Source organism: Microtus ochrogaster, chromosome 18 (assembly GCF_000317375.1).
Source record: "Microtus ochrogaster isolate Prairie Vole_2 chromosome 18, MicOch1.0, whole genome shotgun sequence".
In the NCBI taxonomy this organism is placed as follows: domain Eukaryota; kingdom Metazoa; phylum Chordata; class Mammalia; order Rodentia; family Cricetidae; genus Microtus; species Microtus ochrogaster.
This window is the reverse complement of record NC_022020.1, coordinates 30,774,882-30,790,103: the sequence shown is the minus strand read 5'-3', so window position 1 is coordinate 30,790,103 and position 15,222 is coordinate 30,774,882. Positions and strand designations below refer to the sequence as shown.

Below are 15,222 nucleotides of genomic sequence, written 5' to 3'. Positions count from 1 at the left end.
AGCCCACAGCTTGGAAAGGCCCTCCTCCCAGCAGGATGAGAATTATGGATCCTGCGAGGAGCAGCCTCGCCAACCGTGAGAGGATAGGCTTGGGAGCCCAAATAATACCCGTGTGTATGGAGGTGGGATTTCACTAAAATATTACAGCACAGTACTTTTGAGATCTCTAAGAACAAGATGTGAAGGTGTGAACTACTGAGAGATCGTGTGTCTTTGCTGGCAAGAGTGGTCCTCCTAGAAGGGAAGACCTGGGAGGTGATAGTGTGGAGCCTGGTGAGTAGTGGAGAAATGAGACAGGACAGAAGGCCAAAGAATCCCGTTAAGGGCAGTTTAGCAGGTCAGCTTTTCACCCTCCAGAAGACACAGATGTGTAGACATCCTTGTGGGACGATGCTCAAGGCAAGAGCGTATTCTGCTATGACTGTCGAGTTGTGGTTCGGCGTTGCTAATTCTAATGACAGCTGCTGTTTAGACACCATGTTGAGAGGTTAAACTTGCTGATTCATTTTATCCTAAGACTCCCATGAGAAAGATGGCATTTCTACCAGTGTATAATAAAACGGCATGCGGAGCGACACCTGTGGAATATGGAAATATGTGAATGTATACTGAACTGAGATTTAAGTGGGCACCCTGCATGCCCTTATCTCCTTACAATCATTCCCCAGGACTGTTTTGTGTGTGCCTTTTTACAAGGACCATAGTCCTTGGCTATGTAGCAGTTGAATGAAAAAGAGAGAGATGGGGGAGGGGAGAGAGAGATGGGGGAGGGGAGAGAGAGAAGGACATAACTCTTCCTAGGTATGTTGGAGGAGATTTCTTGTAGATATGAGGAAGAAAACAGCCAGAAGCAGAGACAGAGACATCTAGAAGAATCCAGCATTAACATGGCCAGACTGAGCTGGGAGGAGAGAGGAAGGGCCAAAGAGGAGTCACCGACCAAGAGGTGGCAACCTGGGCCAAGAGACTGGTACAGTCAAAATGGCTTGAGTTATATAGAAGCCAGAGGACCTAGGAAAAGGGAGAGCCCAGCCCTGTGCTGGAGAATTCAGGGTAGAGACAGGATATGCTAGCCAGGAAGACCCTGTAACAGGTAAGAACTAAAGGGTTCTGGGAGAACCTGGCAACCAGAAATCTGTTTTCTTATGCCAATAGGCATCTCAGCTGTTTGTCCTGGGTTTGAGACCTAACAGCTGTCTAAGGCAGTAGTGAAAATTAAGCCCTACAGTACCTCACACCAAATCCTGTCTAACAGACAAATACAGAGAAATCAAGTGTGTCCCTGCTTTTCAGAAGGAAAGATGAAGACAATCACAGACTGCAAATGTGTGATCTGATAAGGAAGGTGTTCAAGGCCATATGGCACACAGACAAGACTGACTTAGCCAAAACATGTCTTCTAAAAATACAGAATTGAAATCCTGAATGGAGCATGCCTTGCCAGTTCCCCAGAGTCCCAGTTCACCTCCGTCATTACCCTGAGCTGTCGGCACCTGGAGGCATTGGAGTTCTCATGTTTGTTTCAGTGCTATGGAAAAGAGCAGGTGTCATCAAGAGATGCAAGGTAATAGGACAGTCTAGACTTTAGTTTATATCCTGGAACTATCAGGAAGCAGCAAGAAGGAAAAGAGAGAGGGTGGATGGAAGAACAGAGGGAAGAAGAAGAGAGAGAAGGGGAGGAGAGAGGAGAGGAGAGGAAAGGAGAGGAGAGAAGAGGAGAGGAGAGAGTGGAGGGACTGATACTCAGGGCTTTGCATATGCTAGACAACTGAGTTATGCCCTCCTCCTGATAAAATCGTTTTTGTTTTATCTTTACATCATTTTATTTCCCTGAATATTATAAAAGACACTCTTACAGAGAGGAGATCCATTCACATTCAGACCAATATATGTTTGATAATGGATATTGATATTATTGAGCCTCAACGATACCCCAGGTACCTCTAAATACTGTAATTATGGTGATGAATATGACAGATAAAACTCCAGAAATTTCGAGTGACAGATAAATAAATAAATCATCGACCAGCTTAGCCAATTGATAGGGAAGTGTACTATACGGAAGAAAAGAAGGAGAGAGAGGAGGGAAAGTCAGAGCAAGTGGTCAAAAACAAAGAAAGAATGGAGAGTTAGAATGCAGCTGTTTTATATGGGCTCTATATAAACTACTCTGAGGCTGGAACATAAAAAAATGAGTGAGTCATGTGAAATGGTCATGGGGAAGTAATTCAATGGCAGAGAACTTTTGGAGCATCTATACGTCCTGGGTTTAACCCTCAGTGCCAGATAGATAGATAGATAGATAGATAGATAGATAGATAGATAGATAGATAGATAGATAGACAGACAGACAGATGGCATAGAAGGAAGCCACAGGAGTTTGGGAACAGTGTGGTCAGCAATACGAGAGGGTTGAGGAAGTCAAGAGCGCAAGGTTATGAAGGGACGTTGGGGCATGGCGAGGACCTAATGTGGGATAATGCTCTTGTACATTGTAAAGATTTGTCATTTGTATTAATTTAATAAAATGCTGATAGGCCAGTAGCCAGGCAGAAAGTCTAGGCGGGGCGACCAGACTAAGAGAATTCTGGGAAGAGCAAAGGTAGAGATGCAGTTCCCAGCTGGATGCAGAAGAAGTAAGATGAGAATGCCTTACTGAGAAAAGGTACCAAGTCACATGGATAAACATAGACAAGAATTATGGATTACTTTAAGCTGTAAGAGTTAAGAATAAGCCTGAGCTAATAGGCAAAACAGTTTATAATTGTTATAAGCCTTTGTGTGTTTCTTTGGGACTGAACAGGTACAGGACCAGAAAAAAACAGAAACTTCCAGTGTCTAAGAAGTGTGGATGCTAAAACTAGATATGGTTACCACCCAGAGACATCATGAACATTATATTCATTTCCATGTACTAACAGTTACACAGTGAACTCTATCTATGTGACTATTCTCATTCAGCTTCAGTCAATATTAAATGAGTCAAATTAAAATGTAAAATGTATGTTTCACAACATGTCATCAGAGAAAGCCATTTGTCCCAACATAGTCTGTGTTTTTGTCTTGCCTTGTGAACTTTTCCTTCAAATGGCATGGGATGTGCACAGGACAGCACTTTCAAGAGCTGACTCCTCTAGCCCATCTTGCCATCATTACCTTGGCCACCAGCACCCCATCTCCCATCCCCAGAGGAGACTTCCTTGTCCTGCCATCCTTACTTCTGGTTGCCTTCCACAGATAAAACTGTGAAGCTGTGGAAAGTCAGTGAGCGCGATAAGAGGCCAGAAGGCTACAACCTGAAAGATGAGGAAGGCCGGCTCCGTGATCCTGCTACCATCACGACCCTGCGGGTGAGTGGCTTGGCTGTTCCAGCCATGCCTTTTGGCAGCCTGGGTTACCAGGGGCAGGGAAATGCCCCCCTAAAGTTGGGCACGTGCTGGCCACAGCAGCAAATTACAACTATAATATGTGGTTGAAGGCACTGGGCAGAGCCCCAGCCTGCTTGAGTCTGGTGGCAGATGGAAGGATGGGAAAGGTGCCAGGCCCTAATGACTACAAATCCATGCTTCTCCTTTGTCCCTAAGGACTTGCCACATGGCCACTGCCATCCGTTGCTGTATTCTTGGCCTGTCTATTTACATTATCTAGCATGTCTCGAATACCTTCTGTAGTTGGCAGAAGGGGCACAAGGCTGCTAGGTCGGAAGGTTTGCTCAGGAGAACCCAAGCGTCCGTATCTAACAGACCTAGAGGTTCAAACTCTGCCACTTATCAGAACCTTGCCCGGCTATTGTGTTTGTCAGATGTTGTTCCTGTGCTATTTTATCTGACAGAAACTATTTGAAGGACAAATTGTTTATTTTAGCCCACAGTTTCGGAGATTTTTGTCCAGGGCCTGCTGAGTCCATTGCCTTCAGGCTGTGCTGAGGAAGCAGTAACAGCAGTAACGGCATATGTAGAGTGGACTCACTTCATAGTGGTCCAAACACAAAGGGACAGACAGACAGGATGGAGTCAGAGACAAGATACCCTCCAAAGACAAGTCCTTAGATCTCCTCTCTCCAACCAGGCCCCCTCTTCCAATAATTCCACCAAATTATGAACCCGACAAGAGACTGGCTATGGTTGAAAAGAGCCTGTTTGTTTAATCACCTTTGGTGATTAGATCCTCCACCACATGGTGACCAGGCCTTCCACACATGAGCATTTGGGGAAGAAACTGCATTTAATACCCAGCATTCACCTAATGCTTTTGAACTTCGGTCCCGACAAGTTTCTTTTCCATTTTCCCCCTGCAACACTGGCCAGAAATCCTAGTGTCTGTGAACTAAAGGCGGAAGGCCCTTCCCCTGTTGCTGTTACGCATGGCATGTGTGTAGACTTTGCTCTCTGTCTGTGTGGCTTCCTTAGGGCCCTCCAGATGTGCATAGCCTGGTAAGAAGAGAGCTATTACAGGACTCACACTCAAACGGCCCTCAGTCTGCAGAGTAAGACAAATGTACAGACGGAGATTGAGAGTTTGTCCAATGGAGAAAGAAATGGCATTTGGTTCTGGAGGCCAGGAAAGGCCTCAGGGGGAGGTGCGAGTATAATAGATTTCTAAAAATGGGCCATTAAGAGAAGACTGTCTAATGCAGTGGTTCTTAACCTTCCTGATTCTCCAACCCTATAATACAGCTCCCCATGGTGTGGCAACCCCGAACATAAAATTATTTCATTGCTCCTTCGTAACTGTAATTTTGCTACTGTTAGAAATCATAACGTAAATACCTGTGTTTCCCGATGCTCTTAGGAGACCCCTGTGAAAGGGTCACTCAACCCCAAAAGGGGTCAAGACCCACAGGTTGAGAACCGCCGCTCTAGCTGTAGGTAAAAGTGGCTTAAGACTGGATGGTTTGCTTTGAATCTGCTCAGTGTAAACAGTAAAGCAAGGACATAGCGGGACCAGTTCTAACCCCGCAGGACTTTAGAACTGGAAACTATGTGCTTCCAGACGCCAAAGGACTAAGCCCGAGAGAGGGGTCACGGGAAAGCACACGTGGGCGGAGAGAAAAGGTCTCACTCTAGCTCCACAAGCCAAAGGGAGCATTGTGATTATCGGCTCACGGGCCCATTCATTTATCGATCTATTTATTCATCAAATGCTTTCGAACACTGCTGGGCCCAGCGCTAGGCCACTGGGGCTTCCCGTACTGATGGGCACCATGTCATTGGTTGTGTTCCTCCTGAGCTCACACACAGTGGTTGCTGTGTCTTGATGCCACTTCCCCATTTCTGCATGAGACCAGGTTGGGGAGGTTTCAACCTGCCCTGCCGTCATAAAAAGCATAATGATGTCTAGGAAGGTGCTGGTGGGCTGAAGAGGGTGAAAAAGTATGACCCTGCTCAACTCTGGCTGGTGATGGTGGGCCTTTGGCTTGAAACCTTGTATCTCCAGTGACCTATCTCCATCATGACTTATCATCAGTTAGGACACAGATGACAGTGGTCACTCTTCACTGGAGTTCAGATGAGATTCAATGAGACACCGTGTGTGAGAGACCAAGAGCTTCCTCTATATGGTATCTGGCACCCAGAGAACGCTCCAAGTTAGCTGCCTATTGAATGTTACCGTCACCATCAGCATCACCAGCTATCATTACCATCAGCATCCTCACCATCATCACGGTGTCAGCATCACTTTTCTGACCCTCCTTGATAACAGGCCTGTATGTGTATGTGAGAGAGAAAGAAAGTCAGCTTTTGTTTTTATACTGTTTTATTCATTCCAAACGTTACTTGTGGATAAGTAAACACCTTGCTGGAAATCAGACAGGAATTCAGACTGTCTTTTGTCCTCTGGAGCATGGCAATCCTGGGAGGAAAACAGGGTGCCCCTGAGTTCTGCCAAGGACTCTGCCTGTAGTGATACATTGTTCTGAAAACATCTCTTGCATCCAAAGAGACTAAACTTTTCCAGACCTTGAAACCACGTTAATACACCTTGCGACCATTTCAGACTATTTCCTTCCTTGCTGTCCTACTATGTGCTTGGCCTGTTTAAGGTTAACCTGCCTTTAAGAGAGCAATGTAAACAATCTTAGTATGCCTGGGATTGCCCACATAATCATCTTTTAGAACCAAGACTAAAGCATAGCCAATCTTAAATTACATACTTTTCCATACCCTGGGCCCAGAGTAATGCCTCTGTGTACATGTGTGTTGTGGTAATCATTTGCTGGAAGCAGCCAATGGGCTGAAAGCGACTTTAAAAAGCAAACATCCACCATAAATGTTGGAAGCAAAATGGGTTTAGGTTGATAACGTCTGCAGTATTATTTGCTGTTCTGGATCAGTTGGGAATACCAACTTTTCCCCTTGTGAAATTAAATATTTCTGTAAAGTTCCCTCTTCTCTTTCCCATGCCACATTTTCTGAGCTGTTCATTAATGACAAAGAAACCCCACTTTTTGAGGGACAGACAGACATCAGGCACATGTACACGCATACATACAACAGACAGACCAGTAACCACAAGCTACAGACAGATGGAAGATACAGGGAGAGAAGCGAAAAATTTAAATTTGGGCTCAGTCTTGATCAAATTATTCCGAGGGGGAAGTACTTTGTTTTCATTTCCTAATGTGACATCAATGCGTTTTGGTGCCTCTGAAATTATCTTTAATGTGTTAACTGATACATCTGCCTTTGTTTGCTACGTGCATGACATTTTTCAGAGGCCATCTGTAGCGCCCACTGTGGTTCCCCATTGCCAATGGCATGCTGTGGGATTCCGGAGATCTGTGCCTAACCCCCCGGAGGGTCCATCCCAGTGAGGGAGGAAAGAAGGCCGATTTACATTCCCTCTGGAGTAGAGAGCCAGAGTGACTGAGGCAAAGACAATGATGCTAATGAAGTGGGCCCCCATCACCCTGACAGAAGCCCTGAGGTGCGGTTACCGGTTAGAAAATAACAGTTCAAACTCCAGTTGTTAATAACAGCGGTGTGGCACTGGACAAGACACTCCCATTTTTTCACCGTATGTTTAAGCTGCCAAGCAGAGGGTTGGGAAAAATCCTCATTCTGAGACCCAATTTGCATTTTTGACACTTGACACTGGCACTTGTTAAAACACCAGGGTTGGTGGTCACTGGGTTTTAGCATCCACCAACCCCCTTAGAATTGTGAATTTTTTTTGAGTTGTTACTTTTCAATCATGTGAGCCATAATTATAATAATTTAGGAGACATATTTGCTATAAAATTATTTTACCCATGTTTCACTCAACTCCTCACTCTGAGGCCTGAAAATAGCATCTATTTCATATAAATAGCCACATCTTTCACAGTCTCCCCTTTAAAGCTCCAGAAGGGCCATTCTCCCTTCCTTTCCATCATGATGGAGAAAGAAGCTGAGAACAACAAAACAAATAAACAAAAAAACCACTACCACTGGCAGCCCTAGAAACCATGGGGTCGGGACCATGACCCCACCAGAGAGCGCTCCGATATGACATAGATCAGACTGTTATCCACCAATATCCTGCTCTTGAAATCCGCACCACCAGCGATTGTGTCTCCCACCCAGCCACCCCCACGATGATTCCCACTTGCTCATTTTCACAGTATCCACATGGGTCTCGAGAGTAGGGATATTTAATAATACCCGACAGCTAATTAATCCTCACTGTGTAACGAACCCATCCTGTTTTATTTCTGAGAGGCTCAGCTTTTTTAAAGCAAGAATGCAAATCTGGCTTTTTTTTTCTTTAATGGAAGATGCTCTTTCAAATCCAATCACTTGTTACCCAAGGAGCCCAGGAGAAGACTGTCTCCCTGTTCAGTATCCTTATGTCCCCAAGATAATCATGATGATAATTGAGCAACACCCACTGGACGCCTTCTTACCTAATGCCTCAGTGCATCTTAGAACACACAATAAGGAGGACTGGGCAGGTGTTTGGCAAGAAGTTGCTGGAATCTAGTATTTGCTGAGGCTTTGCTAGACACAAGTGTGCTGTCTTCCTTGTTTGCCGTGACAGCTCCAAGAGGGGACTTCCAAGTTCAGCCTCCGGATCTGTAAAGGAGACATTGATCTGCTTTGCCCTGACATCTGATGCAGGCTCCAAAAGAGAAAGCAACGTGCTCCCTGTCTTTCTGTTGTTTGCCATTTCACAGCTGAGACCTAAACCAAAAGTCAGGGCTCTTGGCCTTATACACATACATTCGGGCCTTTGAAATGCCTTTCTCTCATACGTATGTGTGTGTGGTTTGAGTAGAGGTGTGTGTGCAAGTTCCCATCTGTGGGTGCCCATGTGTATGCACGTGCCAGTGTGTGTGTGTGTGCACGCGTGCATGTGGAGGTTCAAGGCTGACACCAGCTGTCTTCCTTGGTTGCTATCCGCCTTCTTCCTCAGGGGTCTCTCGCTTGAACCCTGAGTTCTCGTGTAACTGCCACAGGATAACTAGCCAGCTGGCTCTGGGGATTCCCTGGTTTACCTTCTATAAGTTGGAATTACAGGCAGGCCACCATGCCCAGCTGGCCTTTGTATGGGAGGTGGAGATCCTAATTCCAATCCTCTCCCTTGTCAGCGAATAATTTATACCCACAGCCATCTTTCCAGCCTCTGAAATGCCACTCCTAGTGATTGGTGCCTTTATTATACCTGGTCAGAGTGCTCACAACATCCCCCACACCCACACACATGCAGACTCACTTGGACACTCACTCACTTGAGTTTCCCAAGACGGCACGGAGAAACAAACACCTTGAGTTTTTATGTGCTTAGGAAGCTCCTCTATGCTCTACTCTCCTGGGCTCCCAGTACCCAGGGGCAATGGGCTCCCAGAGCCCTTTCTAGGCAACAGGATTGGTAGTCGAGTGAATTAATTAGCCATGGATGGGAGCTGGATAGTAAGAAATCACCCTTGGCACTCTCTCTCCGGGCAGAATGAGCCTGGAGATATCATGTGTCTCATTATGACTGGCTGACATTGCCCTGGGAACCTAGGCCAGGGCGACATTTGCTTTTAAACCTGTTATAAATAGACTCTCAAAGGTGTGAGCACTCAAGCTGTGTCTTGTCATAACCTGTCTTCTGAAAGGTGAGGGAGATATAATGAGATAAGTTTTCTAATGGACTTCATACAGACTCCCCTAACAGCTAATGGAAATAGTATTTAAGTAACAATGATAACAACATTGCTTGTTGGTTGTACCTAGACGTTATGCACTGATTTCTATGACCTTGTCCCATTGTGTTGGTGCCGTAATTCTGCCAGGAAGGTTGTGTTATTCTCTAGGCCAGCTGAAGCCATAGACTTCCTGTCAGTGGTTGCTCGGTTGCCCCTTTATCAAATAATTTTTCCCGGAATACTTGGTGAGAAATGGCGCACGCTCCTTCCCAGTCACTCTCCGTGTCCTTTGCCTGATCATTTTTCTTAGCTCTGAGCATAACTTAATAAGCCATTTGCTCATTGCCTGCCTCGCCTCATCCCTCAGAAAGCCATACTCTGTATGGAAAGAGATGGGAGCGAAGCTTCAGCCGTTGGAGCAGCGCGGGCATGTGCTAGGCAGTAGGTCACTATTTGTCAAGAGAATGGATTACACACAGAGCTAAGACTAAGTGTCAAGGGATGCATGCATGGTATTTGCCCACAATCTCATGGCTCTGATATGGTAGTGCTGGGATTCGAAGCCCAGTCCAACCCAAAACCTAATGGGGATTTTCATTTCTTCTCTCCATGGTTTCTACTCATTAAGAAGATGATACTTTGTGACCATACTTCCGGGGAATTCCATCACTGATTTCCATCCCCCGGAAGTCCTTAACGAAGCTTTCTTAATTCAACAGTTTGTGTTTAGAGGCCGAAAGGACTACTTTTATACTGGGTGGCTTCACAGGAACCAGCTGGCTCTTCCCTGGATGATTAGACGGTGTCATGTGTCCACTCTCCTGCCTCCCGCCCAAGGCCATGCCTGTTCTACCCCTAAGATCAGTTACGTATTCTTGACTCTGCAGAACTAACCTTTATCCTTTTAATGTGACCATGATTTTTGCAAATCTTATTGGTGGCCATTTAGGTGCCTCCGAGCCACAGCCTCACAGATGTGAACATCAACTGGCTCTTGCTCTCCATGGGAACTTCTTGAGGGTTCTTTCTCATAGGTCGTGGGGTTAAGCAAGTTAGCATCTCCTGAAAGAACAATCTCTCAGGGAAACTACCAATTTAGCTACCTGATCTGCTTTTAAGGGAGCTGGTTAGACACTCTACCAGTTTAACGTATAGAATACTAACTGCATTTTTCCAGCCCTTCATAGGTTTGGGGCTAGCAGTTTTGTATTTTACAGCATTCTGCCCATTTTAGAGATTTGTAAGCAGAGATGTTGAGAGGTGAGTGTTGGCTTGAGAAGTCAAAGATAGTAACAAAGATAGTAACAAGCAGACCCAGAAATAAAGTGCAAGATTTGTGTGCACCTAAAATCCTGTCTTCCACACTCTGCAAGCTCTTTTGGCCTGGTCCTTGGTTTCTACAATGATGAGAACTTTCCAAATGCTGGGTACATGGTAGGTACCGCACAAACCAGGTACGGCAAAGGTGGTCTTAGAAAGGCAAATGAACCACTCAATCCTCACAGTGCAGAGAGGAGACAGGCTGCCTGTGAAATCAGTATAAGCCAGGGCTCTCAAAATGCAGTGTGCCTCGTGATCACCCAGTATTCTTTCTCAGCAACTTTCACTTGACCTCAGCACAAGGAATGCTGGTCTTGGTAACTCTGACAGGACTCCCCAGGCAACCCATGGAGAATTCCGATGCACGCTTACAGAAGTGTGCTGGCTGAGGCTCAGTGTTACTTCTCGGGAGTAACACAAAAGGTTGCCATGGCAATTTGGAGGATGCACAGAATGAAGGAGGTGCAGGATGAGGACGGGGGTTTCCGAGATGAGTCTTCAGGGCTACGCCAGCTTTGATGCTGTGGCTGTAGCACCTGGGAGGCAGGAGAAAGTATACTATTGTCTGTTTCCTTCTGGTGATGTGGCTGTAAATACCCACCCATAAGAAGGAGCAGCCAAGGTGTCATCTTTATTCCAGGGCAAATGTTCAGTTGAGTTGAGACTGGCTTTTACTGCCCTTAGTTTTAATTTGGGCTTTATGCTTTAATAACCGAGGCCTCTTCAGATACAGATCTAGCCTTCCTCTAACCCTTTTTTTAATTTTTTAAACTTCATTTTCTGATTTATGGCTGCACTGGAAGCTTGATATACAATCCTTTCACGGCTTCATCTTTCCTGATATTTGTTGCAAATAACAATGGAGTTTTAGCTCCTGCAGTGAAAATCAATCAAGTCTGTTCCATATTCACAGGCTTGCCACAGCCCTCGATGGCCCCCCTGGATTAGATTAACTTGGTGAATGTGTCACTCTGCCGAGGGTAATTTCTCATCCCCAGCTCTGTCCTCAACCTCCTACCTCTGTGGGTGGATATTGAGAGCTCTCATTGATTGACTGCCCCAAAAGTGAATACTGGCATGTGATGTGTGTAACGCAGCAGGACGCACGTATTCTGTGTTTATGAAAATAAATAATAATTTCTGTTATCATTATTGATTGTTGTTGTTATCTGATTATATCTGTCTGTGTCATGGAGTTTCAGTTAGGGGATCAGAAAACACTGTACAGGAACCTCAGGCAGCTAGGCTCCCGGCAAGCCTCCATGCCTGGACCCGTTTAGCCTTTTAGGAGTGAGAATTGCGAGTGTTTCTATTCTCCTTGTTGCCTGATTCCTTTGGCTAATATCCAGGGAGACAATACTAGTTTTCAGCAGTAGCCAAATGAACTAATTCAGTTGGAATTATAAAAGCAGCTCATGTTTAGCAAGCATCCACTGTGTTCCAGAAGCACTTGGCATAATTTCCTCTTCCAGATAAACCTGTAATGCGAGACTAATGTGGTCCTCATTTTTTAGGGCATGGCACCTCAAGTTGTAAAGGTTAAGGCACTTACCTAAGGTCAGAGGTTAATAAGTGGTGGTGCTTGGACTTGAATTACTGTCTTTCTAATTCCACAGTTCATATTGCTGTCCTGCCTCTTATTAAGACTGAATGTCTGATGTGTGCATTGAAATTGAGGTTCAAGCCAAAATCCATATGAATAAGCCTGGGATGAGAGAGCAATTTGCCATACGGGCAATAGAAGCTGCTGGTGTTGACAATGTGGGTTCATTGTTTTGCAGGAAAGAGAGTAGGAAGGGTACCTAGCGCTAAGATCAGCTTCACACTGGAGAGTCTCCGACTTGTTTTCAGTTCTTCCTAAGATCTGTAAAGACCAACATGAAAGCAGCATTGCATCAGAATACAGTTGCCTTGATTTAGATCAATTTGCTGTGTGTGTGTGCCTAAACCCACCCCATCCCCATGCACATTCCCTGTGCACACACACACACACACACACACACACACACACACACACTTAGCCAACTACTCAGAAGTACAGAAAGGCACTTAGTCATGTCTACCCACTATGACCAAGAGACTAGTGTTGGCAGATGTTGTCATAATAGCCTTTAAGATCAGCTTCACACTGGAGAGTCTCCGACTTGTTTTCCGTTCTTCCTAAGATCTGTAAAGACCAACATGCATCAGAATACAGTTGCCTTGATTTAGATCAATTTGCTGTGGCTCTCGCTATGGTTGACTCTAGCTGTTTCTTATTTTGTTACTCAAGCTCCTTCCTCTCTCACTCTGGCTGCTTCATGGCAGCAGCTACCTTATGCCTAATGCTATATTCCAGCAGTAACTAAGTAACTACTAAAAACACTTATTAAGCATGTGCCAGACCTGGGAGACAGATTATAAGCACATTTTATTATACCCTGACATTAAACTGTGGAATGGATAATTCTATAACTCCCAAGTTGCAAATGGGGACCCTTGATTATGACCCCTGAAGCTTCCTGCCCACATCTACAGCTACCAAGTGGCAGGGTTGTGTTTTTAACCTGTTCAGTCCGACTCCAAAGTCAGTGTTCTTAACACTCTATCTTGCATAAGAGTCACTAGGAAGGGGATCAATCTTTGATCCGATGGCAGCCATCATCTATAGCATGGGGATGATTGTATATTCTTGCACAAGTCGGGATGATAAAATAGAAAATTGGTGGGGAGTCTATCTAACATGGCAAAAGCTCTCCTTAGCTCCCTTGAAGTCAGAGCATGCTCCCTGACAATGTCACATTATCTCTCATCCCAGAGATTCTTCTAGTATGGAACATTTAACATTCTGGAATTAGATCCAACATGAATGACAGTATAAAAGGAATTGTATACCTGAATTAGGATCAAGTTATCATCGTATCTTGTTTGCCAGCCCTTTGGAATGTGCCCCATGGACTAATCCTCAAGGATGTAAGATGCTGAAATGTCCACTAGAAAAAGAGTCACATTTGACCCAAACAAAGTCCAAATGCTCCCACGGTTATGGGTGTCATTTATCTTAGGACACCATGGTCAAGGGGCTAAACATGATTCCAGGTTATGGAACGCTCTCTTTCCTTACCTTTGGTCATTCAGTGACCTGGATTCAGAGATGGTCTATAGGAAGGCTGATGAGCACAGGCAGTCCGTGGGGCTTTCTCAGGCTTTGCAAGTATAGATGGTGTCACCCTTTCAACCTTCGGTCACACTGACCCACGCAGCTTTCTCTCACAAGAGGAGTGTGCTCCTCCCATCTTTCATCTAAGCAATATATGGTTATACTTTTAAAAGGAAATGATCACGCAGGCACAATTGGATGACGGAAGTGAGGAAGAATTTCTCAGTCCTTGAAATGAGCGTGCAGGCACGCAGATGCTCATGGCTTCACTACCTGGGAACGCTAACAGGGTCTCTGCCTGACTTGGATTTGTTTTCCAAATTGGCTTTCTTAGCAGATCAAATGTGTATGTCAGATTCCCTTTCACTACCAAGTTATGCTAAGAAATTAATTTGAAATCACAAGAGGGTGTCTAGGTCCTCTGCTCATTATACATAAGATCTTTGTAGAAAATCATTAGCACAAATGGATTTAAAATTAAGCCCAGCAGAGGACATGATCACTTTGATCTTAGGACATTGCCAACCAAGCTCCAACTGATGCCCTGATGAAAGCGTTTTAAATACCAGTCCTCACCAGACAGTAGAGGCTTTGAAAGCCATCCCTGGGGGTAGAGAATGTGAAGACAGTCTTTTTTTAATGCATAAAACAAGAAACTGGTGAGAGAAAAACTTTTATAAAAGGTTAGTTTTATATTTAAAGGAAACATTTTCAACAAAAGAGAAAATACAAAATTCTTCGGTTTCCTTAGAATGGTTGAGCCACAAGGAAAAGAGCAGTCCACCTGGAAGGTGTTTACTAGGGCCGGGTCATGCTTTCATAGGCTTTTGCTGTGATCTGAAGCCTTCTCTACTCTAGAAGTGATAAGAAGCCACTATAGTACAAACACATGCTCACCAATGTGTCTTGCTGGCACGGCATGGGAAGCTATAGTTTAAGCAAATCCATGCTTTTCAGAGTTTCTGTAAAACTTTAAGACAGTAATATGTACTGTCCAGAAAGGCTCTGGAGTGAAGTGTTTTCCGTCAAGCTTATTTGGCCATAAGGAACTTTTTTCTCAACTTAGAGGAGAATTCCTATTTAAGATAGTCTACTAAAAATATGGTCCACAGTTAGAGTCATCGGTGACTCTACGCCACCCGACTGTTCTACCGACACTCACTCACTCCTCTTTTCCATAGCAAGACTCCAGTTCATGAAGTCAGTCATCGATTTGGGTTTGAACCCTTTTACCTTATCATGAACTGAGAAACAGTAAGTCACTGATCTTTTGGGGGGAACAGGTACAGCAGTGAACCTGACTTTGGAAAATGCTAGCTGAGAGCACTGAGTCAAAGAGCTGGGAGACCAGTTCTTCCGGCAGCATCTTCACTCGGGTTTACTGCCTCCCACTCACCAAGCCACCTAATGGTGAAGGATGTTTAGTATCCTTCCTTCTTGACAGCTCAAGTTCATTCACATCAGCTGAGAACATCCTTCTGCCTGACACCATGGCAGGCACTGCATCCACATTTAGTCTTCACTCAAACCCTGTGTCAGGATGTCTTGAAACAGAAATTCCACATTAGGTCATGAAAAACCCTCCATCTTATTTAACTTCTGTCTAATATACATACACACACACACACACACACACACACACACACACACA

The 15,222-nt window shown here is 44.8% G+C and overlaps 1 protein-coding gene across 6 annotated transcripts in view; it reads left to right on the top strand.

Moving 5' to 3' along the window:
* The window catches only part of Ppp2r2b (protein phosphatase 2 regulatory subunit Bbeta), a 399,374-nt gene that overhangs the window by 311,702 nt on the left and 72,450 nt on the right, over positions 1-15,222 (top strand). For all 6 annotated transcript variants that reach the window (XM_026783466.1, XM_026783468.1, XM_013349565.2 and 3 more), the window contains one exon: positions 3,238-3,350. In XM_026783466.1, coding sequence (XP_026639267.1) covers positions 3,238-3,350 — 113 coding nt within the window. The remainder of the gene's footprint in view (positions 1-3,237; positions 3,351-15,222) is intronic.